This window comes from Brachyhypopomus gauderio, chromosome 18, assembly GCF_052324685.1.
Source record: "Brachyhypopomus gauderio isolate BG-103 chromosome 18, BGAUD_0.2, whole genome shotgun sequence".
Taxonomy (NCBI): Eukaryota; Metazoa; Chordata; class Actinopteri; order Gymnotiformes; family Hypopomidae; genus Brachyhypopomus; species Brachyhypopomus gauderio.
In genome coordinates this window covers 12,364,872-12,390,476 of record NC_135228.1, presented here as the reverse complement: position 1 = coordinate 12,390,476, position 25,605 = coordinate 12,364,872, and the positions used below count along the sequence as shown (strand labels likewise).

General features: G+C 39.8%; 2 protein-coding genes across 4 annotated transcripts; both read left to right on the top strand.

Moving 5' to 3' along the window:
• Nucleotides 1-16,303: 16,303 nt before the first annotated feature.
• On the top strand, nucleotides 16,304-20,513 carry havcr2 (hepatitis A virus cellular receptor 2). 3 transcript variants are annotated; one of them, XM_076979921.1, is made up of 7 exons: nucleotides 16,304-16,462; nucleotides 16,641-16,979; nucleotides 18,506-18,580; nucleotides 18,741-18,884; nucleotides 19,200-19,252; nucleotides 19,326-19,410; nucleotides 19,686-20,513. In XM_076979921.1, exons 1-7 carry the CDS (start codon nucleotides 16,420-16,422, stop codon nucleotides 19,814-19,816), a joined length of 870 nt encoding a protein of 289 aa, XP_076836036.1. In that variant the 5' UTR covers nucleotides 16,304-16,419; the 3' UTR covers nucleotides 19,817-20,513. The 3 variants fall into 3 exon arrangements, with proteins under 3 accessions (XP_076836036.1, XP_076836035.1, XP_076836037.1); XM_076979920.1 differs by having other exon boundaries at nucleotides 18,738-18,884; XM_076979922.1 differs by lacking the exon at nucleotides 18,741-18,884.
• Nucleotides 20,514-20,956: 443 nt separating this feature from the next.
• On the top strand, nucleotides 20,957-25,266 carry havcr1 (hepatitis A virus cellular receptor 1). The gene is made up of 7 exons (XM_076979923.1): nucleotides 20,957-21,206; nucleotides 21,813-22,154; nucleotides 22,716-22,793; nucleotides 22,918-22,967; nucleotides 23,056-23,149; nucleotides 23,246-23,282; nucleotides 24,831-25,266. Exons 1-7 carry the CDS (start codon nucleotides 21,158-21,160, stop codon nucleotides 24,952-24,954), a joined length of 774 nt encoding a protein of 257 aa, XP_076836038.1. The 5' UTR covers nucleotides 20,957-21,157; the 3' UTR covers nucleotides 24,955-25,266.
• Nucleotides 25,267-25,605: the final 339 nt, after the last annotated feature.

Genomic DNA, 25,605 nt, shown 5'->3' with positions numbered 1-25,605 from the left:
TGAGCCTTTTCTTTAACCTTGCGACACTCCAGCAACGTGTGGTTCTTTCCACAAAACAGGCAGGGCTTTGCAAAGGCACTGCTGAGTGACACACCTGACTTTGGCTTTGTGTTGCTTGACTCACTTCCACTAACTTGGTCAACTTTAGTAGCAAAACTACTTCCTTGCCGTCCTTCTTTCTTTAGTTTGATTCCCTGCTGGGATTTCTTTGTGACCTTATCTGTGGTTGTGGCGTCAATATCTTTGAAAAGTGGGTCAGACACAATCTTTGCTTGACGTTCCACAAAGCTCACCAGCTCTGTGAATCTTGCTCTTTTGTTGCTCTTCTCCTGGATGTCATAAGCGTGAACTCTCCATCTTTCTCGTAACTTAAATGGCAACTTCGAAATGATGGCCCTCATAGTAGTGGGGTTGTCCATCTCTTCCATATAATCTAGATCTTCCATGGCATTACGACAGCTTACCAGGAACACAGAGAATGCACTCAATACTTTACTATCCTCTGCCTTGATCTGAGGCCAGTTAGACACCTTCTCAATTAGTGCCGTAGCCACCTTCAGCTCATTGCCATACCTTTCTTGCAGCAGCTTCAAAGCCTTATCGTAGCCGCGTTGTTCAGGCATATGCTGACAGCTCCTCACTAGCTCACGAGGTTCACCTCTGGTGTACTGATCTAAGAAATATAGCTTGTCAGCATCGTTGTCTGCTCTGGAATCAATGGCATGAAGGAATGCTCTCATAAAGGTCCTGTACTCCAGCGGGTCTCCCTGGAACACTGGCACGTCTCTTTGTGGTAAGCGGAAAAGCTGTTGGTTCCTTGCAAGCATCTCCGTGATGGCTGTCTGTCTTTGGATCATGCTGTACATCTCGCTAGTACCTGTGTCTTGGTACGAAATACCTCTGGGTTGCACAGGCGGTTGCAGCATAGCTCTGGGTGGCTCCAATGTCGGCTGCTGTGGAGCTCTGGGCTGCTTCGGTGTGGCACCGGCTGACGCTCCTGGCTTACAAGTAGGCATCTGGTATGTAAGTCTTTCAGTGAATAGCCTTACACTGTCAGTGAATCTTGGCGTGGCTGAAATGTTTTGCATATCACCATATCCATCTTCAATATTGGAATCAATAAGTGACACCGGTGCTGCTTTGGCCCCACTCACGCGAGACAATCGCCCTTCAGATTCTTCATACACCTTTACTTTGGCCATAGATACTGCAAGAGCAGATTCAATTTCTAATCTTTCTTTTGCAGCTTTAATTTCTGCTTCTTTCATTTCTAACGCTTGTTTTTCTTTTAAAGCAGATGCTTGTGCCTTTAGAGCTGCTCTGTTGGCTTCTTCTTTAATTCGTAGTTGACTCGATGTAACTGACACTCTTGATCTCCTTGAAATTCCAGAAACACTATCCATTGGTGTTACCTCTTGATCAGCTACATGTGCTTCTATCCAATATTTTAGTCATAAACTGTAAACACTGTTCTGACTTTGGCTGAAACCACATTTGTTGGTCAGTTTCTTTCTCTTCTTCATTAACAAGATACAACAACATTGCCTGATTATTTTCAATAAACTCTTCATACAACTTGTTGTAAATTTTCATTTCCCTTCTTACATCTTCAAGAGCTAGTACATTTTTTCCTTGCAAGAGTTTCTCTATTTCGTTTGATTTTGCTGTCATTTGTCCTAATTTACCTCTTCTGGCTGTTAGCAAACGGTGTAATTTATCCTCAATTCCTTTAGCTGTCATCATCCTCTGTCGATCGTCATGACGCACGTCACTCGGAACTGCTTGAGTTTCATCCGCCATATTCACGAGATTCAGCTAATCTGCTAACAGCCTTGTTTCAGTTAGCCCAATTGTCTCCGGTTTTATCGCAAAAATGACTGCAGTTTTCTTCAAAAACGAACCGCTCCACATTCAAAACAATTACAAAGTTACTGCACAAGCACCTTATTTTAAGCATTCCACCGCTGGCAAACGTAGCCTCCAGCTAGCTTAGTTAGCTTAGCTCACTACACTTCAATCCACTTATCTTCATTAACTTCATTTTACTAGCGTTTCTGTGGTTAGAAATCGTCTTACTTGTCCACAACAAGCTTAGCAAGCTTTTTGACTTATTGTAGTGGCAAAATTTCGGTCATGGGGTTCATTAATTAACCACTTCGTGCGTGTAGCCTAAGAGTTTCTGACTCGTCTCCATGTCCAATGTTTAACCGCTATTCGTATTACTTCAGTGTACTCACGGACCAGTTGAGCTTCATTTTGGTTTCGTTTATTCTTGTCGACGTGGTAACACAAAAGTATCTTGGTACAAAAAACAAAAATAAACACAAAGGGAAAATATATCGCTTAATCAAGCACCATTTGTCTTCCTTTAAGGCACTGGGCACATAGACACGGGCACGGTCAAAAAGCTATACGCCTTCATTGCTGCACGAACTTCACCTTCTACAAAAACTCCACCCCCCCACGTCTTTTTAATCATACTTATCCCACCAGACCCTGCTAACCAATCAAAACTCAGCATCAACATTATGCTTCTAAACAAGCATATTTAAATTACAACTAGTCAAAAAAAAACAATGCTAAACATTATTCTGGAATATACATTCAACAAATACTCATCAAAATCACTTTCAATAATTTGGCTCTAACAGTTTGGTTGAGGCTTATTTTAGCAATGTGCTTATGTAGTTCAGAGAATATATGAGGAGAAATGCATGTGTACGTTACTGTAGTTGTTAAATCTGACACTAGATTTAATGTTCACAGAGAGAGAAACATGTAAATTCAGATGCAGTGATTTAGGAATATAAATCAATATAAAATGGATCAGTCAAAGAGGTGCCTCGAATATTTCCCAGACTCAGGAAACCAACACTACAAACTGAGAGTGAGGAATATGTGAGAGCACAGATGGAATGTCATCTCTCCCCATGATGAGATGCGTCAGACTTGGACATAGTCTGTGAGTCAGAGAGGTTTAACATACAGAAACTGTACCAACAAAAGTAAGAAACCAACAGACCATAAAATACTAACATTCCAGATACCCTCTAAATCATAGCTATGACTTTTATAGTCACATTATAGATATTTGCCCTACTGCCAACAGACAAAAGGAACTAGAGCGCTAATGCTGTACTAAATGTTTAGGGAAACACATGAATTCAACTTTTAGCAAAAACCTCTTGTGCTAATAATGCACTATTAATTACTCTGAATTTGTATAGACTTAAAACATTGAATTCATAGTCTGCCTCTATGTTATTCTCCCTTCTTCTCTCTAAGGAGGATTTTCTGTTTGTCCCTCAGTATCCCCCCATGCGAAGAAGATGGCCCATGGCTCTGTGTCATACATCTAACAAGTGCCTCTCCCCCCTCCCGTACTGTTGACTGAGAAGGATGTGGCCTGAAGCCAGAGAGGCTCATATTGTGTGATGCCAATGAAGCTATTACAACTGTCCATTTTAGCACTAATCCATCTGAAGGAGAAGGCTATGAAGCCATTCTTCTCTCAGCGTCTCCGAAGAGGATAGAACTGAGACTTATCACAAATCAAAGAAAGTCTTTCATGTCACAGACAGTTTCACAAGGAATACTGGATCAGAACCTCTTATACCTTTTGTTATATGCTAGATTAGATTTGTTGGATGCATTGGACATATTTTGTGACACACTGTTTACCTCAGAATTGTATGACCTTTTTATCAAATTTATTGTAATAGTGTAATCTAATGTGATGCAGAGCATAGGTCATGAAAGGATTTAAATTAGTATTAGAATAAAAAGGATTTTAATCTTCCAGACAAACAGAAAATGCTGAAAGTGAGGTTGACAAAATGTGTAGGATAGACAAAAAGTGTTTCAGCCTTGGGTAAACAAGCACATCCTCTGACAGTCCATGATATATGATATTGTTCTATCACAATTCAGCAAAGGAATACTACTATACTGAATAGGGAGTTACAAAACGTTTTGCACTCTTCATGATTTAGCCATCATACATAATCATACTTCTTTCTGCGCATGCTAAGTGAAGGTGTCGCTTTGACTTTCTGTGAGGATCAAATAAGCCCTTGGTGTGGAAAATCAATGCACAGAAAACCTGTCCACCAGACAATTCAGCTACTCCAGGTACGCACAGTAGGAGCTAATTCTCAGGAATGGCATAATTAATTCAGGTACATGGCAGCTTTTGGGAATACATAGTGTTCAGGGACACAGACAAGAACAGGCTGTTAAATTGAGTTCAGTGCTTCATTTAGAATTCTGACTGGCTGTGAGGTTGAAGCATGGTCTCAAAGCAACAGGTCTTCTCAAATCAAAACAATTACTCACACACAGTGTTTATTTTGTTTGAGTATTACACATGAAAATAAAACTGAGAAAATTAGATTGAGATATTTCTTTTTTTAGCTTACTGAAAACAACTGTCTACACCAGAGAGTGTTCAGAAAAACAAAAAATAATTCTTCTCTTTAGTATTCTTATTACCATTTGAAGATAAAGGAAGAACAGGGACTCCAAGCAAGCTATAAAATTCCACTATACAATAATAATGAAAGAATTGAGATTATGAGATTAAAGAATGAGATTATGCATTATTATTATTATTATTATTATATCTACTATATCTATTGGGGGAGGGGAGTATCATTACTGTCACGGTCCACCCCAGACCCCTTCCTCAGGCTTGTTGGTGTTTGTCTGTGTCAACATACAGTATGCTTATGTATGTGTGTACTAGGCATGTGTTGGTCTGTGTTATTCGTATCATGTGTCTTGTCTCGTTATCGTTACATGTTACACTCGTGTTTTATCGTCAATGCCCTGTTCCAAATTACTATGTAAGTGATAATATGATATCTCATATTTTCCTGAATGGTCAGTTCAACTAATGGTCAGTATAATTTTTAAGTCATGAACTGTTAAGAGTTTTATTAAACAAACCTCCCAATGATAGCAGTATTAAATAAATACTAAAAATTCAAAATGTACTGTTCCAAATTATTATGCATAAGAGTTTCTGTCACGGATCAGCTCCGGACCCCTCTCTTTGGGCTTGTGTTCATGTTGTCTGCGTCGGGTTATAACCATGTATGTATTTCCGTGGGTGTGGTTGTGTGTGTGTTCATCGGTCTCACCTGTGGCTCGTCTCATGATCACTAGGGATTGTGTAGTTCATCTATTTAATGTGCGTTCGCGCAATGCCTCGTGCTTGTCTTTGTCGCAAGCCCAAGTCAGTTTTGTTTCTGACATTTTGTGTATATGTTTGTTTAGTGAGGTGTGCTATTTGCGCTACTTGTTCTGTGTTGGAATAAACGTTGTGTGCCTGCCTCCCAGCGTTACAGTTTCAAAACATTTTATAGGTTGAAAAGAACGGCAAATGGTCACTTTCTGAATTTGCAGTATTCAGTGGTCACATTTACCAAAATCAAAAGCTATTTCAATCAAAAACATTAACAGGCTAAGTTACATGTTAACATAGGACCACTTCTTTGATATCACCTTCACAATTCTTGCATCCATTGAACTTGTGAGTTTTTGGAGAGTTTCTGCTTGAATTTCTTTGCGGGATGTTAGAACAGCCCCGTCAGAGCTGCTGGTTTGATGTGAACTGAATCCCACCCTTATAGATCTTTTGCTTGATGATACTGCAAAGGTTCTCAATAGGGTTGAGGTCAGGGGAGGTTGGTGGCCACACCACGAGTTCCTCTCATTTTATGCCCACAGCAGCCAATGGCACAGAGGTATTCTTTGCACCAAGATGATTTTTGCTATGGAAGGCACCTGTCTTTGTGACTTGTGAAAGTCACAATGTCTATATACCTTGTGTCTATATACCTAATTTTCATACCTTCAGGATCCCTACAGGGGCCTACTAGCTCTCTCCTCATGATTCCGGCCCAAAACAAGACTCCGTCACATCCTTGCTGACATCACAGCCTTTTGGGATGTAGTGACCATCCACCAACCATCCACTACTCCATCCATCTGGACCATTCAGGGTTGCATGGTGAACAAGTGAACAAGATTGTTTGAAACTTAGTCTTCATGTATGTCTGTGCCCACTGCAACCATTTTTGCTTGTGAGCACTGGCTTGGGGTAGCTGAAGAGTTATGCACTACTACAAGCCTCTTGAGACTCACGGGACTCCAGAGGCACTAACAGCTTTTGGGGGAGGGGAGTTTAGACATTTGGGAGGTGAGATTCTCTCAGTGTGTGAGAGGGTACTGGGACTGGTACAACCTCTCGCTCTCCTCCGAGGGAGAGGAGTCACTCCCAGAATATAATCTCTATGAGTGTGAGAGCTCCCCTGAGTGATGCAGTCAGGCCCCTGCCCGAGCTGTTGGGCACCCCCCTCTCAGGTGTAGGAAGCATCAGAGGATTCTGACCCCCAGGGGTAGAGTGAGGAGAAGAAGCCAGGCCATTCGCACCACTGAGCAGCCCTGGTATTTCAGAGGGGGCTGCCCTGAGCTCTCCTCCGTGGCTCCTCCCTGGAGCGCTCAGAATACTCGGGGGAGAGCGATGTGAAGAGAGGGGAGTCCCCACCGCCATTGAATCAGGACATCTCAGAGGACAAGGGCATTACTGCCAGATGCTTGCGCACTCTTCCAGGGGCTGTGTGAGGTCCACGAGGGTGCGTCCCTCCAAGGCCAGGAGGCATACACAGCCACTGCACCAGAGTCAATGTGACTTAGATGTAGGAACTTGCCAACTGTTCCTGAAGTGGGTACGTGCTAAAAATCTCTTGGTATGCTAAAGTGTTAAAACTTCCATTCACTGTAATTAAGGGGGCAAGCCAAACTCCTGAAAAACAATCCCACACCATAATCCCCCCTCTGCAAAACTTTACACTTAACACAGTGCAGTGAGACAAATACCGTTCTTCTGGCAGCAGCCAAACCCAGAATTGTCCATCTGATTGCCAGGCGGAGAAGCATGATTCGTCAATCAAAGAGAACACGTCTCCACTGCTCTACTGGAGATTCCAGTGGCAGCATGCTTTATACTACTGCATCTGACACTGTGAATTGTGCTTGGTGATGTAAGGCTTGGATGCAGCTGCTCAGCCATTAAAACCTATTCCATGATGCTTTCTGTGCACTGTTCTTCAGCTAACCTGAAGGCCACATGAAGGTTGGAGGTCTGTAGTGATTTACTGCAGAATTTTGGTGACCTGTGTGCATTAGATGCCTCAGCATCCACTGACCGTGTCATTTAACCTGGTCCACCACTTCACGTCAGTTACTGTCATTCACAATCGCTTCCACTTTTCTATAATATAACTGACAAGTTGACTGTGGAATTTTTAGTAGAGAGGAAATTTTATCACTGGACTTGCACAGGTGACATCCTATCATGGTATCACTCTGGAATCCACTCAATTCCTGAGAGCAACCGATTGTTTCACAATGTTTGAAGAAGCAGTCTATATCCCTAGGTTCTTGGTTTTATACACCTGTGGACATGGAAGTGATTGGAACACCTGAATCCGTGGATGGATGAGTGAATATTTTTGGGAATACAGCATACATTCCAATGCAATTTAGTGCCTATTACAGCAACAAACATTACAGCTGCTGAAATATTTACTTACCAATATGGATGTCACGTATGGCTACGCCCCCTCTCCTAGCTGTCACTCCGGTTTCCCTGTTCCCTCGTGTCTGTGTGGTTCCCTGCTCCTTGATCCCGCCCAGCTTGTCTGTTGCCCTGGTTTCCCCTCGTCTGCCACGCCCTTGTCATCAGTTTTGTCACCTGGTCATAGTCCAGTCCTGTGTATTTATAGTCCCTGTGTCTCCCATGTCATTGTTGAATATTTTGTACACTACTGTTCAAAAGTTTGGGGTCACATAGACAATTTTGTGTTTTCCCTGAAATCTCGTACTTTTATTTATCAAATGAGTTGCAAAATGAATAGAAATATAGTCCAGCCATTGACAAGGTAGAAATAATGTTTTTTTTTATTTGAAATAATTTTCTACTTTAAACTTTGCTTTCGTCAAAGAATGCTCCCTTAGCAGCAATTACAGCATGGCAGACGTTTGGCATTCTAGCTGTTAATTTGCTGAGGTAATCTGGAGAAATTTCACCCCATGCTTCCAGAAGCCGCTCCCACAAGTTTGATTGGGTTAATGGGCACTTTTTTCGTACCATACGGTCAAGCTGCTCCCACAACAGCTCAATGGGGTTGAGATCTGGTGACTGCGCTGGCCACTCCATTACCGATAAAACACCAGCTGCCTGCTTCTTCTCTAAATAGTTTGTGCATAATTTGGAGGTGTGCTTTGGGTCATTGTCCTGTTGCAGGATGAAATTGGTTCCAATCAAGCGCTGTCCACAGGGTATGGCACGGTGTTGCAAAATGGAGTGATAGCCTTCCTTATTCAAAATCCCTTTTACCTTGTTCAAATCTCCCACTTTACCAGCACCAAAGCAACCCCAGACCATCACATTACCTCCACCATGTTTGACAGATGGTGTCAGGCACTCCTCCAGCATCTTTTCAGTTGTTCTGCATCTCACAAATGTTCGTCTGTGTGATCCAAACACCTCAAACTTTGATTCATCTGTCCATAACACTTTTTTCCAATCTTCCTCTGTCCAATGTCTGTGTTCTTTTGCCCATATTAATCTTTTTCTTTTATTAGCCAGATATGGCTTTTTCTTTGCCATTCTGCCCTGAAGGCCATCATCCCGGAGTCGCCTCTTCACTGTAAACGTTGACACTGGCGTTTTGCGGGTACTATTTAATGAAGCTGCCAGTTGAGGACCTGTGAGGCGTCGATTTCTCAAACTGGAGACTCTAATGTACTTGTCTTCTTGCTCAGTTGTGCAGCGGGGCCTTCCACTTCTCCTTCTACTCTGGTTACATTTACATTTATGGCATTTGGCAGACGCCTTTATCCAGAGCGACTTACATTTTTATCTCATTTTTATACAAGTGAGCAATTGAGGGTTAAGGGCCTTGCTCAGGGGCACATCAGTCATGGCCTCAAGTCTGGGAATCGAACCCATGACCCTCCGGTCACAAGACCAGTTCCCTAACCACTAGGCCATGACTGCCATGGTTAGAGCCTGTCTGTGCTCTCCTCTGAAGGGAGTAGTACACACCATTGTAGGAAATCTTCAGTTTATTGACAATGTCTCGCATGGAATAGACTTCATTTCTCAGAACAAGAATAGACTGTCGAGTTTCAATTGAAAGTTGTTTTTTTCTGGCCATTTTGTGAGTTTAATCGAACCAACAATTGTAATGTAATGCTCCAGATTCTCAACTAGCTCAAAGGAAGGTCAGTTTTATAGCTTCTCTAATCAGCAAAACTGTTTTCAGCTGTGCTAACCTACTTGCACAAGGGTTTTCAAGGGTTTTCTAAATATCCAATAGCCTCCTTACAGAGTCAGCAAACACAATGTACCATTAGAACACTGGAGTGATGGTTGTTGGAAATGGGTCTCCATACATCTATTGGCGCATTTCCACTAGGGCCTGCTTGGTGCGGTACGGTTCGATTCGCGACGGTTTGTGAGTGTTTCCATTAGTACCAGGTACCAGGTTGCCGGTACCTTCAGGTACTTTTTTCGTACCTACTCGCTCGAGGTTCTAACCGTTCCAAAGCGGACCACTTCTGTGACGTGGAGGAACAGCATGACACTGATTGGCCATGGAGTGTCTTCACAGGTTGCGTCACAGGAGAGCGACTCCTCCGTTATCGACTCCTCAACCATTTTTAAAACCCAAGGAGAGAAGAATGGAGGATCAAAAGTCTGTTCCCTGGTCAAACACAGAGGTACAAACCTTTCTGTTAATAATCAGTGATCAAAAAATCCAGGGCGAACTGGACAGGGCCACTAGAAATGTAAAGGTTTTTAGCGAGGTTTCCGCGCTAATGGCCACTCATGGCTACCAGCGGTCTGTTCAGCAGTGCCGGTCCAAGCTAAAAAAGCTTAAAAGTGATTACCGGGCGGTGAAGGACCATAACAGACGCAGCGGAGCAAACCGCAAAGACTGGAAATGGTTGAAAATGTTTCCTTCAACCGGGCTTTCCTCGGGGTGCTTGGCGAACTTGTGAACACCATGCGAGACAGACGCCAGTAAAAGCACACAAAATGTTGGTTGTAGTACTATAAATATTTATTTCATATAAAGCTATACGTTATTTTTAGGTAATTTGCTTTTTGCACTTTTTAAACTATAACTATATTATTTACATATGTTGTACTTTAAATATCTATATTTCATAATAAAGTTTGATTTCATTTGATTGTATGACTGATGCTTTTTATGCAGGGTGTGTTCAGCCTGTTTGAGTAATACCAATTACCAATAATTAGAGCAACCACATACAATAATGAAGATAAGGATAAATAAGATACAATAATGGTATGTGTTAAGGGGCATCGACCGGTGTTGTGGTCGCATACAAATGATGTCACGACACTACAACCCGCGCGCCAACAGCGACTCCACCCACATTGTGGTGGTCCACCATTGTAATGGAAACACAACGCGACCGTACCGTTCCGTTGCGAATCGATCCGTATCGAACCGTACCGCGCCAAGCAGGCCCTAGTGGAAATGCGCCATTAGTAGATATTGCATTAAAAACCAGATGTTTACAGCTAGAATAGTCACCACCCCCCACCCCCCCAACAACTTAAGTTCGCCAACGCCGCCCCGGACCTCAGGTCAGAGCTATCTGCCAAAATTGGACCGCGGAAAAATATAATTGATTACCCCTGGTATACACCATTCAGTGTAAGAAAGAAAACCAAACAAACCCAGTGATTTAGTAGACGCAGCCTACGGGCAGGACTCAAGCTGGAGCCCATGTTCCCTGCAGTGGCACAGTATTCACAGTGGGAAAGAAGCCCAGTAGGTTCCCTCTGTCCTCCGCCACTACGCCACATGCCCAACTGGCAGGCCATGGAGGCCAAAGTCTGCAGGACTGAAGTGGTGCTGGCTATGTGCCAGCAGCATAGTGTTTCATACCTTGGCAAGAGGAGCTGCAAACATCAGATATAGGGGTTTTACACAAACTCTGTGTATATGTTTCATAGTAGGAATGAAAGCTCGGGGGATGTTTCGTAGTGAACGCAATCATTATGAGGCAACAAAATGACAGTTCTTAGGTTTAATCATAGACACATGCTAATTACAGAGAGTTTCCGTTGTAAGCATGCTTCAAAATCTCATTGTATTGATGCTGGCACTTGAAATGCCATTTCTGTATGATTTTGATTATGAACCATAGCATAATGATAAAAGGACTGCAGGTGGTGTGTGAGAGTGCATATTCAATCTCAGGTGTAATTCACTCATAAGGGTTCTTGTGAATGCATCTCATTATATTGTGTGATTCTAAAATGCACATGGAAAAAACAGGATGCATGAATCCCTATTTGTTTACAGATAGATAGAGAGAGAGAGAGAGAGAGAAAGAGAGAGAGGCAGGCCTTCTTGTTTTACCTACTTTGTGCATGAGACTCAACCCTTCAGCCCTTATAATGTGTTTAAGGAAAATAAGATCGAAAATGTGACTTTCTTACAAAATTTTATTGCAGGTGAATTTAGAATTAATCCTGTTTAAAGAAAATGGAAATTAAAAATTGTTATCATCGTAGGTTAAAGGTAAGAGCTGTATGTGGCAGGTTAAAATAATGTAGCTACAGAATTTTGTCATTTTAAAGACATCAATCCGTCAGCAATGAACCTTTACCAGGGGCGGACTGGCATACATTGCTACCGTGGATTTCCCCGGTGGGCCGATGGGTTAGTGGGCCGGTGGGCCGCCGGTGGTTTAACTCAGCCCGTGGAGGAGCCACTGCCGCGCACTGCGGCCCCGGCCCGTAGTCACGCTGCTGTTTAACGGTGTTAATACCTCCCCCGCTCCAGTCAGACTAACCTGCTCAGCGCGGCCGCGGTCTGAGCCTGTAAACACATGAACGAGTTGGACCGCGGCCGCGGACTGGGCCAGCTGGTGCGGGCTGACAGTATGCAGCGGAGATCAGAAAAAAACCAACTTGTCCCAGAAAATACGGGCCGGACTACGAAAACATACAGCAGTTTAAATTGTAGATAACATGTTATTTTAAATGTACTGCTGTCGCCTCTGCAACGTCTAAGGCAAATTACCTTAACACGGTTAACACGGACGCAAGTGGCGGTCTTCAAGGCAGAGCACTGTGCACTGTTTTTTTAAAGCTATTGAAATTCTTAGATTAAAACTAACCACCACAAATAGGTAAGAGGAAGAAATACCCACGTTAGAGTTGTAGGTTGTTCTTTAGTATGCACTTTGCGTAAAACAACTTGTTTGGTTGTCTTATGGTGGACTATTTAACAACTTGTTTGGTGGTCTTATGGTGGACTATTTAAAAGCCACTATGTGGCTTTGTAATCATATTATTGCTGGAATTAATATTGTCCCTATGACAATAAACGCCGTCATATACACTACGTGCCATGTATAGATTCATATACAGTATACACACACATATACATATATATATAAATATATAAATATATATATATATATATATATATATATATATATATATATATATATATATATATATATATATTAGTGGTGGGACTTTAACGCGTTAATTTCGATTAATTAATTACAGGAAAACTAACGCACTAAAAAAATTAACGCATTTTAACGCATTTAACGGACGAGACACTTTTGCACCGTGGAATGTTTCTCAGTGCGCGAGTTCCGGGCATACAGATTGTATGGACGCACAATAAGATCATGATGGAGATGACTGAAGAGGCTACGCTGGTGGATGGGAAATTTAAATATAAGAAACTTCCAGATGGAAGTACAAACAAAAATAGTGTTATTTGCACTTTATGTAGGAAGGAGTTCGCTTATCACAGGAGCACTTCCACCCTTCGTTACCACACCAACGCAAAACATGTTGCGGCTAAAGCTGGGCGTACACTGTACGATATTTTAAATCGTGTACTCAGCTCCAGCTCAAACTGTACGACTAAATCGCAGGGAGAGTCGGCTCATGAAGCTGCTTCAACAGTGCGATACTCTCACGAGGAGCAATTTGAATTTCAAACATGTTTGATGTTCTTGCGACGCTGCGATTTCTGATCGGGAGTTGGTCGTGAGGTGTGAATCGTTCCTCGTTTACCTGTGTAAACTATAGGTATGCACGACACGCGATTGAGCCGAAACGGCGCGCGACTCCGCACGCGTTTATACATGACGCGTCACATTATTTGTGTTGTCCGCTCCCTGTGGTCGAAGATAAATGCTTACAAGAAGCGCTGCGAATTGCGTCAACTGATGCAAGTTACGAACTACCGTCCAGGGGTGAGTTTCCCAAAACGTTCTTAGCGCCAGGTACTTCTTAACCTCGTACGTAAGAACGTTTTGGGAAACTCACCCCAGAAAGACAATGTCGAAGAAAATCCAGCAGCTGTATGATGAGGAAAGAATTAAAACAGGTTATTGTGAAGACTGCCACAAATGTGGCTCTGACTGGGGATCACTGGACCTCTGTTAGCAACAAGAATGATCTTGGTGTGACAGCTCATATTATAGATGATGAATCTATAGATGATGAAGATCCAGTCATTTGCTTTGAGCATGCAGAAGACCACTTCTAGGCACTATGGAGATGCCTGTGGCAGAGGCCTGGGAAATTAAAGAAAGTCTACCATCTAAAATGGTATTAAAAACATCTTCTGATTTACTTCAATTCTTCCAATATCCTGAGCAAAACTCCCTAAATTAAACAACATTTTTGGTCAGAATTTCCAATGTTCTGAACTGTTTTCTGCACACTACACATATATTGGTCTTCGTAGTAGACTGGTGGAAAAATAAACAAGATGTTGAAGTTTATGATTATGTTCATTGATTCATTCATCATTCAAACTTAAATGAATATTTCTCATGTTAAATACTGAAATGCGATTAAAATGCGATTAATTTCGATTAATTAATTACAAAGCTTCCGATTAATTCGATTAATTTTTTTGATCGCGTCCCACCCCTAATATATATATATATATATATATATATATATATATATATATATATATATATATATATATATATATATATATATATATATATATATAGTGGGCCAGTCTGTCAGGAACTCCCGGGCCACTTTTTCTCCCCAGTCCGCCCCTGACCTTTACTGTAAACAAAAATGCCTGCAGATCCATTATTTCTGTTTCATTAAGGACATTTGGCCCTAATAAACTATTACCTAATTTACATGAATCTAAGGGATCAAGATTAAGGGATCAAAACTAAATTTAAAAAATGATGAAAAAAAACCTTTTTAACAAACCAGTCCAGTTCACAACAGGCCTCTAGGACCTCAGCTGACATAAGTTGCAAATAAACTCTGAGTGTACTAATTTCACCAAAAAAAAAGGTGGTGTAAGCAGAGGAGTGTTGACCAGCTCACAGTCCGATGTTGCACATTGTAGCCCGTTGTAGACGCATGCAGCTTTGACTGTCCTCGTGCGGCTCCAGGAAAATAGCACCATAGTCTATGGTATTTACTCTTCAATTGAATTTCTTCTTAACTTTAACAAACACAGCCCCACAGCCACAGCACTGTGATTTAAAAGCAGTTTTTCCTCCTGAACACACATTGCCCACTTTGTCTGTTGTGTGTGTGTTTACGTAGCTGTTTAGTGTATGTCGTAGCTCCATTTCTGTTAATTGTATTCCGTGAGTGTTGTGTGCTACAAAAAGAATTCTCTGTTGCACTGCACATCTGCTTAGGCGTGCTGCTTTGTCCCCTCGTTACAATAAACAGGAAGCAAAGACACGTGCATAGTAAAATTGAATATTTAACATGTTTAATGTGTTAATAAAGATAAATTAAATAGTTCTCAGTAGGCAAACAACTAGCTGTCAGACGGTTAGATAGACTGCAGATCTGGAGATATGTTGGAAGGAGCCTGTAGGAAATCCCACATAACTGGATGTGTGGCGGCTAACCTGTCTCTACGTCTCTGCAGTTTAAAATTAACTGGTTATTTTGTAGTCCATTTCATACTTTTTTAGCACGTGACATCGAATAGAAGCACCAATCTTTTGCCATTGTTCTGCCCATTGTACACACAATATTATTATAATTTTAAAGACTTAATATATGAATAGTATTATGCATTATTTATGAATTATTTTAATAATTAGTTTTACATTTTTAATAGCTAATTCTACTTACTAATGTCCTAATAATTGATTTTGGCAGATTTTATTGGGAGAAATAATGGTAAATTGACATTTGATCTCAGTTGTTTCTAGTTCACTCTATAGTTCTAGATTCCCAGTTATTGCTCTTATTTCTACTTGTATGTCAGTATGTATGTTTTGCTTATATAGTCGGTGTTTATCTCACCTGTACTGTCTTTACCCAGCTGTATGTGGTCAGTTTTGTATCGTCCATCTCAGGTGGCATGTTGTTCACTGAGTTTGTTTTAGCCTGTCTTCCGAGGTTATTCGTATTGATAAACTGACCCTGAACTGTTCTAGTGACTCTGATTTAGCCCAAATAAAATTCGCTCTCAGCGTTTGCGTCCACCTCCCACTCGCTCAACGTTACAGCTTGACCCACCAGATCAGGACACAGCGAGGGAGCGAGAATCTGGTCTGTGTTTTCGCTGGGACGAAACTCAGGCTGCGTCAGTGCATTCTGAGTCATCCATGTTTCAGAGACATCAGACCAGAGAGAGCAAACCCCTTAATATTGTTAGAACAAGAGGTTCTCTGTGTAGGTCCAAACGATCCACCAAAGTAGGACATGCACATGGACAGAAGACACTGAGACTCCAGGTGAGTGCTTAGAACCCATCAATAGTGGGGAATGTGACATGAATATCCAGCTTGTGGGACAGAATCATGATGGTTCCAGTTATGTACACACACCTCCTTTGATGGCCACTCTGTCTTCAGCTGTCAGTGAGGAGCTTGGCCATATAACCTTTCCTACTGAACTCATCCAGCGTGTAAAGACTGGAGAACTGTTTGTTCTGCCATCAGAGATTTGTCCTCCACGTGAGTACAATGGAGAGCCTTCCATAAAGGGGTTCATACTGCAAAACAGGTTATATTTTCAGCATCTCATTTGCCCTGACCCATCTCATGTGTAAAAGGTGCATTTTTGATGCAATTTGTAGAAGGAAAGGCTTTACAATAAGCAGATATTCTTATAACACACAAAGAGATGAGTACATAAATAAAATTTGCTACTCTCAGTTTGCATCCCACTTGCTTAATGTTACATTTATAGCTCTTCTCAAACCACATGTCTAAAAGTATTTCCTATGGCTGAAGTACACTCATGAAAAACAGAAGTCAGGCTTTTTTCAGAATCTAAACCATTTTTCACACAAGCAACTGATTAAAAAGACTCTGCTAGTCCAGGAGATGCTTACCTCTGTGATTATAGTGACATCAGCTATCCTTGTATGTAAGTACTGTCTTATTGATTGCTTTATTTATTTTTCTACATAGTCAGTCCAAAGACCATTTTAAGGTTAAGTTTTATGAATAGTAAACTCAGGAGTAAGAGTGCTGAGAAAGAATTCATCACTGTATACTTTTTATTGATGCACTTACAATGTCTTTTCTCTGTATTTTCTTTTTAGTACATGAAGGGTCTGTTTTGACAGTAGTTGGGCTGACTGGGGAAACAGTTATTTTGCCATGTAAATACAATGTTACAACCCATGGCACATCAAATGTTTGTTGGGGAAGAGATCAGTCATGGTTCAGCTGTAAAAATACACTGATCACCACTGATGGACTGAGTGTGAACTTCAGACAGTCAAAAAGATATGATTTACCCAGTTTGATGAACAGAAGTGATGTTTCACTTACCATCAAGAATGCACAAAATTCAGATTCTGGAATCTACATATGCCGTGTAGAGATACCTGGACCGTTCAACGATCTCAGCCAAACTGTTCACCTGATCATTGCAAAGGGTGAGCACATTACCCAAACATACATTAACATACACACACACACACACACACACACACACACACACACACACACACACACACACACACACATACACACACACACACATATATATATATATATATATATATATATATATATATATATATATATATATATATATATATAGCTAGGCAAATTGGGATGTATATATACATCCCAATTTTATTCTTAGGGTATTAGACAAAAAAACTGTATCATAGTTCTACATTATAGTTTCTATACATTATAGAAATGTTATTATTAACATCTACTCTACTCGTTGAAGTACAGATGTTTCCTCAGAACATCAGAAGCACTTGCTTGTACAGCGTATGAAGAACCTCTGTCTGAAATGTCCTAACATCACATTTCTGTAAACCTTGTATACTACACAGCTGTGTAAGCACGTGCTTGAGGTCAAACCTATTAATTTGGAAAATTATATGTATGTATATATGTATACACACACACACACACACACACACACACACACACACACACACACACACACACAGGGATTTAACAATGAAACTAAAACTTTTTAGTGTGGGAGGTTTCATGGCTAAATTAGACCAGCCTGGTGGCCAATCTTCATTAATTGCACATTGCACCAGTAAGAGCAGAAAGTGAAGGTTCAATTAGCAGAGTAAGAGCACAGTTTTGCTCAAAATATTGCAATGCACACAACATTATGGGTGACATACCAGAGTTCAAAAGTGGACAAATTGTTGGCGCACGTCTTGCTGGCGCATCTGTGACCAAGATAGCAAGTCTTTGTGATGTATCAAGAGCCACGGTATCCTGGGTAATGTCAGCATATTACCAAGAAGGATGAACTACATCCAACAGGATTAAATGTGGACGCAAGAGGAAGCGGTCTGAAAGGGATGTTCGGGTGATAACCCGGATTGTATCCAAGAAACATAAAACCACAGCTGCACAAATCACGGCAGAATTAAATGTGCAACTCTCCTGTTTCCACCAAAACTGTTGGGAGCTCCACAGGGTCAATATACACAGCTGGGCAACTATAGCCAAACCTTTGGTCACTCGTGCCAATGACAAACGTCAGTTTCAATGGTGTAAGGAGTGCAAATCTTGGGCTGTGGACAATGCGACACGTATTGTTCTCTGATGAGTCCACCTTCACTGTTTTGCCCACATCCGGGAGAGTTACAGTGTGGAGAATCCCCAAAGAAAATGGTTTTATCCACCAGCATCAAGTAGTGTCCTGGCTACTATCCTGCAAGAATTTGCTGCAAAAGGAGACCCTACACCATACTAATAAATTATTGTGGTCTAAAACCAGGTATTTCAGTTTCATTGTCCAACCCCTGTGTGTGTGTGTGTGTGTGTGTGTGTGTGTGTGTGTGTGTGTGTGTGTGTGTGTGTGTGTGTGTGTGTGTGCGTGCGTGCGTGTGTGTGTATTTCTCTGGCATGAGAATGTCCCTGCTCTAACAATGCCAGGGAAGTAGGATTTCAAATAATAATTTTTTTTATCCCAAAGGACTACATCCAATCAAAGTCACAACAGACACAAAGTTATCTCCTATCACCTCAGAGAAACCAGACAATGTCAAAGGTGAGAGAAAATGACACTAAAATATCTCCAAGGTACAATGTTATTGATTCTATAGCAGATATTAATGAAGGTTACTGAAAATTTGCTGCGGCGTGCAAAGTCAGGAGAGCAGGAATGTATAAATGTAATTGATTGCTGCTCATTTTATTTCCCACAGAAGTAAACCAAATTAAAGTCACTACAGACAAATATGCACCCCCCTCCACACCAACCCCTTCCTCCACACTAACCCCTTCTACCACACCAACCCCTTCTACCACACCAACCCCTTCCTCCATACCAACCCCTTCCACACCATCACAAGGTCGGTGACATCACAGTGTTCTTTAACACCTCACCAGACTGCAACAATGTAACTGATAATAATTGCATCCTTGCAAACATATACACACACATTTAGAAAAGAAAAAAAAAATCAGTGAAGCAAAATGTTTTTTAATTAATAATGTTGTACTATTGCAATATATCAATAGATACTTTAAGAATAGAATCATATATAGGTTTCAGTGTCTGTACTGATATGTTTGTGTGTGTGTGTGCGCATGTGTGTGTGACCATATGCATGAGAGAGAGAGAGAGAGAGAGAGAGAGAAAGAACTAATAAATAAATTCATTTCAGGTCTCACTGATGACTTTGTTTATGATTCGGTTGCATGGCCGACACATACTAAGGTTTGTACTGTACTGGCCCTAATGAAATAATGATGTCTAATTCACTCAGGTTTAACATTGCTTATTATTTCAGGACACAATTGAAAGGTTTATTGTTACTGCAGTCCGAGTTGGAGCAGTCATATTCATCCCAGGGTTAATAATTGCACTTATAAGGAGTAAGTAAAGTTTTCATCTAATTTGGAAGAAATTTAATGTGTCATAATAACAACAAAATGTAATCAGGCACTGTTGTTTTTATTCTATAACCTGTAAAATTTATGTCATGAGATGAGACATAAACTGTCTGAAAACATCCGCATTTTCTTGTGCTGCTTGGTGGATTGATTTAGCTCTCAGACACTGTTTTCCTGACAAGAGTGGAAGTGAAAAAGGTGAGTCATGACCGCGTGTGCTTACTGTGCAATAACGTGTCCTCTTGGGCCTCCCTTAGAACTGCAGTGCTCCAGAGGACAGACAGCGACGGGTGGAATGGAAACTGTCCACCTACATCACCACAGTAACACAAGTGCAAACCCCCCCAGACCTGTGGAAACACTACACACAGAGACCTACAATGTATGATGATCAATTGGAATATTATGTTGATCGGGCTAAAAGATATATGATATAAGAAACTGTTGGTAAAAAAATATTATTTCACACCTTTTTAATTAACATTTGTTTGCTCATACGTATGATCTCCTACTAGCAGTGTAATGTATAAGAGAAAAGTATGACTCCCTAGGAATCATTTGCTTGGGTGTCTAATGCAGGCAAGTATCTGTTATTACATAAAGAAAATAATAATAAATATGGATGAGGAGTGTGGTTAAAATTATACTGTGGGTTGAATCATCACAAAGTTCTATGACATCAGTGTTCTCCGTGTGCAAACAAAGTGGAAATGTTTCCTCTTTTGCTTACTTTCCCTAATTTGAGCATAATGCACAAGGTGCAGCTCTGTGGTTGCAAATGTAGGTTCATAACTCACAATTCTACTAGTGAGCACTGACATACCAGCTGTGATGTGAGCCACAACAAAAAATGAACAGAGAAAAAAATGGTTCTGTAACAAACTTTTAGTACCTCACTTACTGATGTCCACAGCCTACAAAACAATGAGGAACTGAAACTGCTGTATTCCACATCTGGCAGTGCATTGCTAGGAAACATAACCAGAGTCTGGTGAGGTCTGTGGGTTGTAAACTTTGGCACTGATCACAAAGGTACATCACGGACAAACTGAACATGAAGTCATTAAAGATGCCATTCTACCTTTTGACATTAGTCATTGTTTTGTTTAAAATCTAATACACTGCACACTCATACACTGCACTACATACTATATTTTTGTAAATGAATGAAAATACATGTATGCATGTATATATTTATACTGGATGTATGTATTTATTCTGACATGGTCTCCATATCCAGATGATCCAGTTAACAGCCGGGCTATTTTATGAACAGGTAGTTAGTGAGAAACAACAATGAAACTGACGCATGATTTGTGCACTTTACAACTTGTGAATTCAGTCAAATATTTAGCATGGTCATTATATTCTGTAAGATTGGTCCAATACTGGCCTCTAGTGTCTCATTTCACCTTAGTGACAGTAATGCCTGCCAATGCCAAAAGGCAAAAAAAGTATAAAATGAGACTCCAGAGGGTTAAGTATAGATTCAAGTGACTTAATTTACGAGTTTTGAGGACTCTCACTTTCAATCTTTTCATCTTCATTTAATAATATTTAATTAATATTAGCAGCACAAGGGATTATGGTAAGAAGTGAAGCAACACAGAAGCATGACTTCCCATTACATCAGGAAGTCATGAGCACAAACGGGTGAAAACCTCTCAGATGTGACTGGAGAGAATCAGTTGTCTTCATAGAGTTACAGCACAACAACATCATCGTGAAGATGCTTCTTAGCTGGTCCTCTTCACTCTTGATTATTCACTGCCTCACAGGTAGGTGAAACCATTCAATAAAGTTCAGGTAGAGTGCTTAGCTTCTAGCATACTAGTTGCTTTATGCTATACAGCTATTATGTTCAAAATCAGATATGTATTTTTGAGATAAGGGTCTACTGTTAACATCATTTATATGAAAGTAACAAGTTGAATTAAAATTGAATATTGAGCATATTGCAAATATGTGTTACAGTAAAAAATAAACAATATGAAATAAAGTTTAAGTTAGGTTTGCTTTTTTTGCATGCACTGTGTAATTTTAATGACTTATTTAAAATGGTATTTCTATGTTACCTTTAATGAAGAGAATGGAAGTATCACAACTGCCTGGTATTTGGTTAGATAGTAATAGTCAGAGATGGGCATTCCAGGTTCAGAAAGTAAAAATCCTCACCAGGATTTTGCTCAGGCTTCCTAAATTGTGTCGATTCCACTAATTTTACCTGGATTGCACTAATTGGAAATCTAGCCTGAATTCTGAACCTGGAATTGACACCTCTGGTAATAGTTTTATTCCAGAAGAACCTGTGAACCTGAACTGCAACAGTGCTCTAAAATCTCAAACAGCAAAATGTTTTAAAAACACTCCTCCCCTCTACCCAGTATGCACATGCAGGGGCATGACAGTTCACGGCTTTGAAGGCCAGAAGGTCACTCTCCCATGCAGGTATAACTCAATAAATCATGGGAAATGTGAGATATGCTGGATGAGAGGAGAAATACCATCAACTGGGTGTGGATCTGAAATTATTGCAACAGATGGAGATAAAGTGACACGAAAAACATCAGAGAGGTATCAACTCCCTGGAGACATAAAGAATGGAGATGTATCTTTAACAATCCTCATAGCAAAGCAAAGCGACTCTGGAATATACGGCTGTCGGGTGCATGTGCCTGGATGGTTTAATGATGAAAAGAACATAGTCCGCTTAGAGATCATGCAAGGTAAGAATTCAAGAGAAGCATGTCTGATACCTTATGTTAATTAGTCTGAACAACACCAAATCCAAATATGCAACCAGTGCACCAGTGATTCCTGATAAGGGTTCCGTTAAAAATTAATAAAATGCATTTTTAATTTAATTAAAATGACTAAATCTAGTATCACCATAACATTGGATTATTAAAATGATAGAGAATATTTGACAGATATTAACAAAAAACTTTTTACATCCCTTTTGTTCCACCTGTTCTAACATGACAAAAGAAACCAGGCTTGGTGAACCACAGAGCAGCAGACAGGGTGGAATATAGTAAAAATGTATAATGAAACTTAATAATGAAACATGTATTTTAAGATATTTATTCTTATAATTTAAATACAGAATGTTTAATCTAGAGTCATTAACATACTGCACATATATGCTTTGCATATATGCATCTAAATATTTTATAAACCCTTGCTAATAATTCATGAAACAATGGCAATTTTGTATATATATATATATATATATATATATATATATATATATATATATATATATATTTATTTTATTTTTTTAACAGAATCTGTATCAACTGCACCAGTGAATATAACTGACATTACTACTACAAGACCATGGAGCCAATCTGAAACACCAAGGGGTACAGAATTTAGTTAATTTAGTTTATGACATGTGTGTGTGTGTGTGTGTGTGTGTTTGTGGAATGCAACTGATGCCACTTGTTAATCTCTTTTAACATTTCTTTTCCTTTGGTTAAAAAATAGGGAACTCAGTAAACGAGTCTATCACATCTCTTCCTGAAAGCAGTAAAAATGTAAGTACACATAATGTATGATGTCCAGTGACTCTTTGTTGTGTGTATGCTTTTTTCTCTTTTAAATGTCTAATTCTGTTTCATCAAGGTGTTTGACACCATGGATGATAAGCTTCCTGGTATTGTGGTGTCAGTTCTACTGGTTTTGCTCACTGTGGTGATTGTTGCTATTTATCTAATGTGTGAGTACATTAATTCTATCAGTGTGCAAGAGATATAGAATATATTTCATTTATATTCAGCTGAGAATTCAATCTGAATGATTCTTTTCCATACAGGGAAGCACAAAAGAAGAAGCAGATTATCAGTACAATTGTAAGTGAAACCTAAAATGCTGATTCGTAAAATGAGATTCACACAAAAAGTAAATATACCAGTAAGGCAGGGTTACTCCAAGATACAAGTGAAGCAGTGTTACTCAATGATACGCAATCCAAACTGACCATAACCAATCTGGAAACAATCTGCAACATAAACAAACACTAGTGAGTGGACCTGGAAGTGATACCTTTACTGCTTTCAGCTTTGTTACATGAATGCTTTGACATGCAATTTTAGTAAAAGATATCCCTATACTCACTGGAAATAAAAGGCAATGTCATTTTGGATTTGGACACCAAATAAAAAAAACAACCTGGAGTTATTGAAACGACAATGCAGCACATTATGGGCAGTGTTGCGAATAACGCCGTTAAAAAAAACGGCGTCATTTTGTCAGTAACGGGATAATATAATTAATAATTACTTTTCCTGTCGTTACAACGCCGTTGACGTTACTGGTCATTAAATGCGGTGTGTTACTATATATTGATATACTAACAGTAATGCGAGCGGACCGCTGCCCAGGCTAGTGAGGAGTCACAGATCTCGATAGGTCACATTTCTCGGTGTAACACCTATTGAACTTAACAAGTCAGTAAGCGATTGGCTAAAGCAGCGTTATGGTAGCCAATCAGAGCCAGTGTTTTTACACACGTGCCGAAGCACACCAGTGACACACAACACAAACGAAGAAGAGGCAGAAATGGCGAGTCAGGAGCAAGCCAAAAAAATTAGCATTTTCAAGGTGGCGATAATTTAAGAAAATACTTGAAGTTCCTGAATGTCTAACAGACTGGGTATTTGATTTATTTAATTAAGAATAGAGGTTTTATTGTTAAGTTTATTTCTGTTGTGAACAAATCAGTTGTCTTAGGTTGAGATAATTTAATTTAATTTGATAGATGTAAATGCACTTTATATAGTGTAACTGTTTACTTTTGCTTTTTTTTTTACACAAAGATTTGGGATTTTAAAGGATTTTATCCTGCACTGGTCTGTTAATAAATATCAAAAGATAAACACCTTTCTGATCTAATCATTTCAACTGACTGTGAAAACTGCTTTTTCAAAAAATCCTTATTCATTGGCATATAACTATTTTTTAAAAACTGTAATGCAAATAGTTACTTTCCCTGGTAACGAGTTACTTTTATTATAGAGTAATTCAGTTACTAACTCAGTTACTTTTTTGAACAAGTAGTGAGTAGGCTAACTATAACTAATTACTTTTTTAAAGTAACGTTCCCAACATTAATATACGTTACGTATAGACGTATAGACGTATAGACGTTAATATAGTCCAAATATATAGAAATGTCTATGTGTAGTATCACACATGTAGTATGTGTATCACATGGCATCACCTTTAGTTGTTTTGTGAGTGACGATTTGTACAAGAATTACACGTTTGCATCTTTTTCCTGATCATTAACTTCTGGCTTATTTGTGTTCACTGCTGTCAGTACAATGGAATCCATTGTTAAACACAAAGGAACAACAGTGAAATGTTTCTCACAGGTGTTTCTAATTCTGTCTCACCAGGCAACAAAACTTCCATGATACCATCATCTACAGCAATTCGGACAGCAGCCTGGGTCTCCACAACAGGGCTGTAGACAACATCTACCAGCTAGATACTGAGAATGAATACGAGAGATGGTCATGACAGAATTCTCATCCAGTATACTCTTAGTTGTCAAAGGTTCTGGGTATCATTAAATGATTATACTTTGTGATATATTATTAATTAACATTTATGTTAATTAGATACTTTCTCAGGACTAACTTTCAGGAAGTTTCAGAATTAGGAAAAGAGAAAAGTAACTGTAATTATATGAGAATTTCTGTGATAACTACTACAGCTGATATCATCTCATCAGAGTGAAATCTTGCAACATTCTGTTTAACACCAAGTCAAGTCATTGTTTTTCTAGCTTGTGAAAATGTTCTCAATGTGTAAATATATGCAGAGTGAGCATGCTATGTGCACTTAATAACATTCAAAAAGGCTACATCGGACATCACAATGATAGCACCTGTTTGGTTTGAGTTAGCATAGGTGTGCTTGATCTTCTGACTTGATCTGTTTTGACACCATTGACATGAAGCTCATGAGAGAATGGTACTGGTTTTCATGACTTTGATATCATCATATCCCTTGCTATACCTTGCAATCCATTCAGCCATGCCAGTTTATTAACATTACGCAACAGAACAAGACAGACACTAGATTAAAAATATCAATAACTCTATATAAAAAAAGAAGAAATGTATTAACTAAGCCAGCAAAAGCAAGCCAGAAGGTGATTCTAAAAAC

Coding starts and splice junctions, on each gene's coding strand:
- havcr2 (XM_076979920.1), top strand. CDS start 16,420: ATGCTTACCTCTGTGATTATAGTGACATCAGCTATCCTTGTAT. Junction 16,463..16,640: donor GACATCAGCTATCCTTGTAT/GTAAGTACTGTC, acceptor TTTTCTTTTTAG/TACATGAAGGGTCTGTTTTG. Junction 18,885..19,199: donor CCCTTCCACACCATCACAAG/GTCGGTGACATC, acceptor AATTCATTTCAG/GTCTCACTGATGACTTTGTT.
- havcr1 (XM_076979923.1), top strand. CDS start 21,158: ATGCTTCTTAGCTGGTCCTCTTCACTCTTGATTATTCACTGCCTCACA. Junction 22,794..22,917: donor CCAATCTGAAACACCAAGGG/GTACAGAATTTA, acceptor GTTAAAAAATAG/GGAACTCAGTAAACGAGTCT. Junction 23,283..24,830: donor AGCAGATTATCAGTACAATT/GTAAGTGAAACC, acceptor CTGTCTCACCAG/GCAACAAAACTTCCATGATA.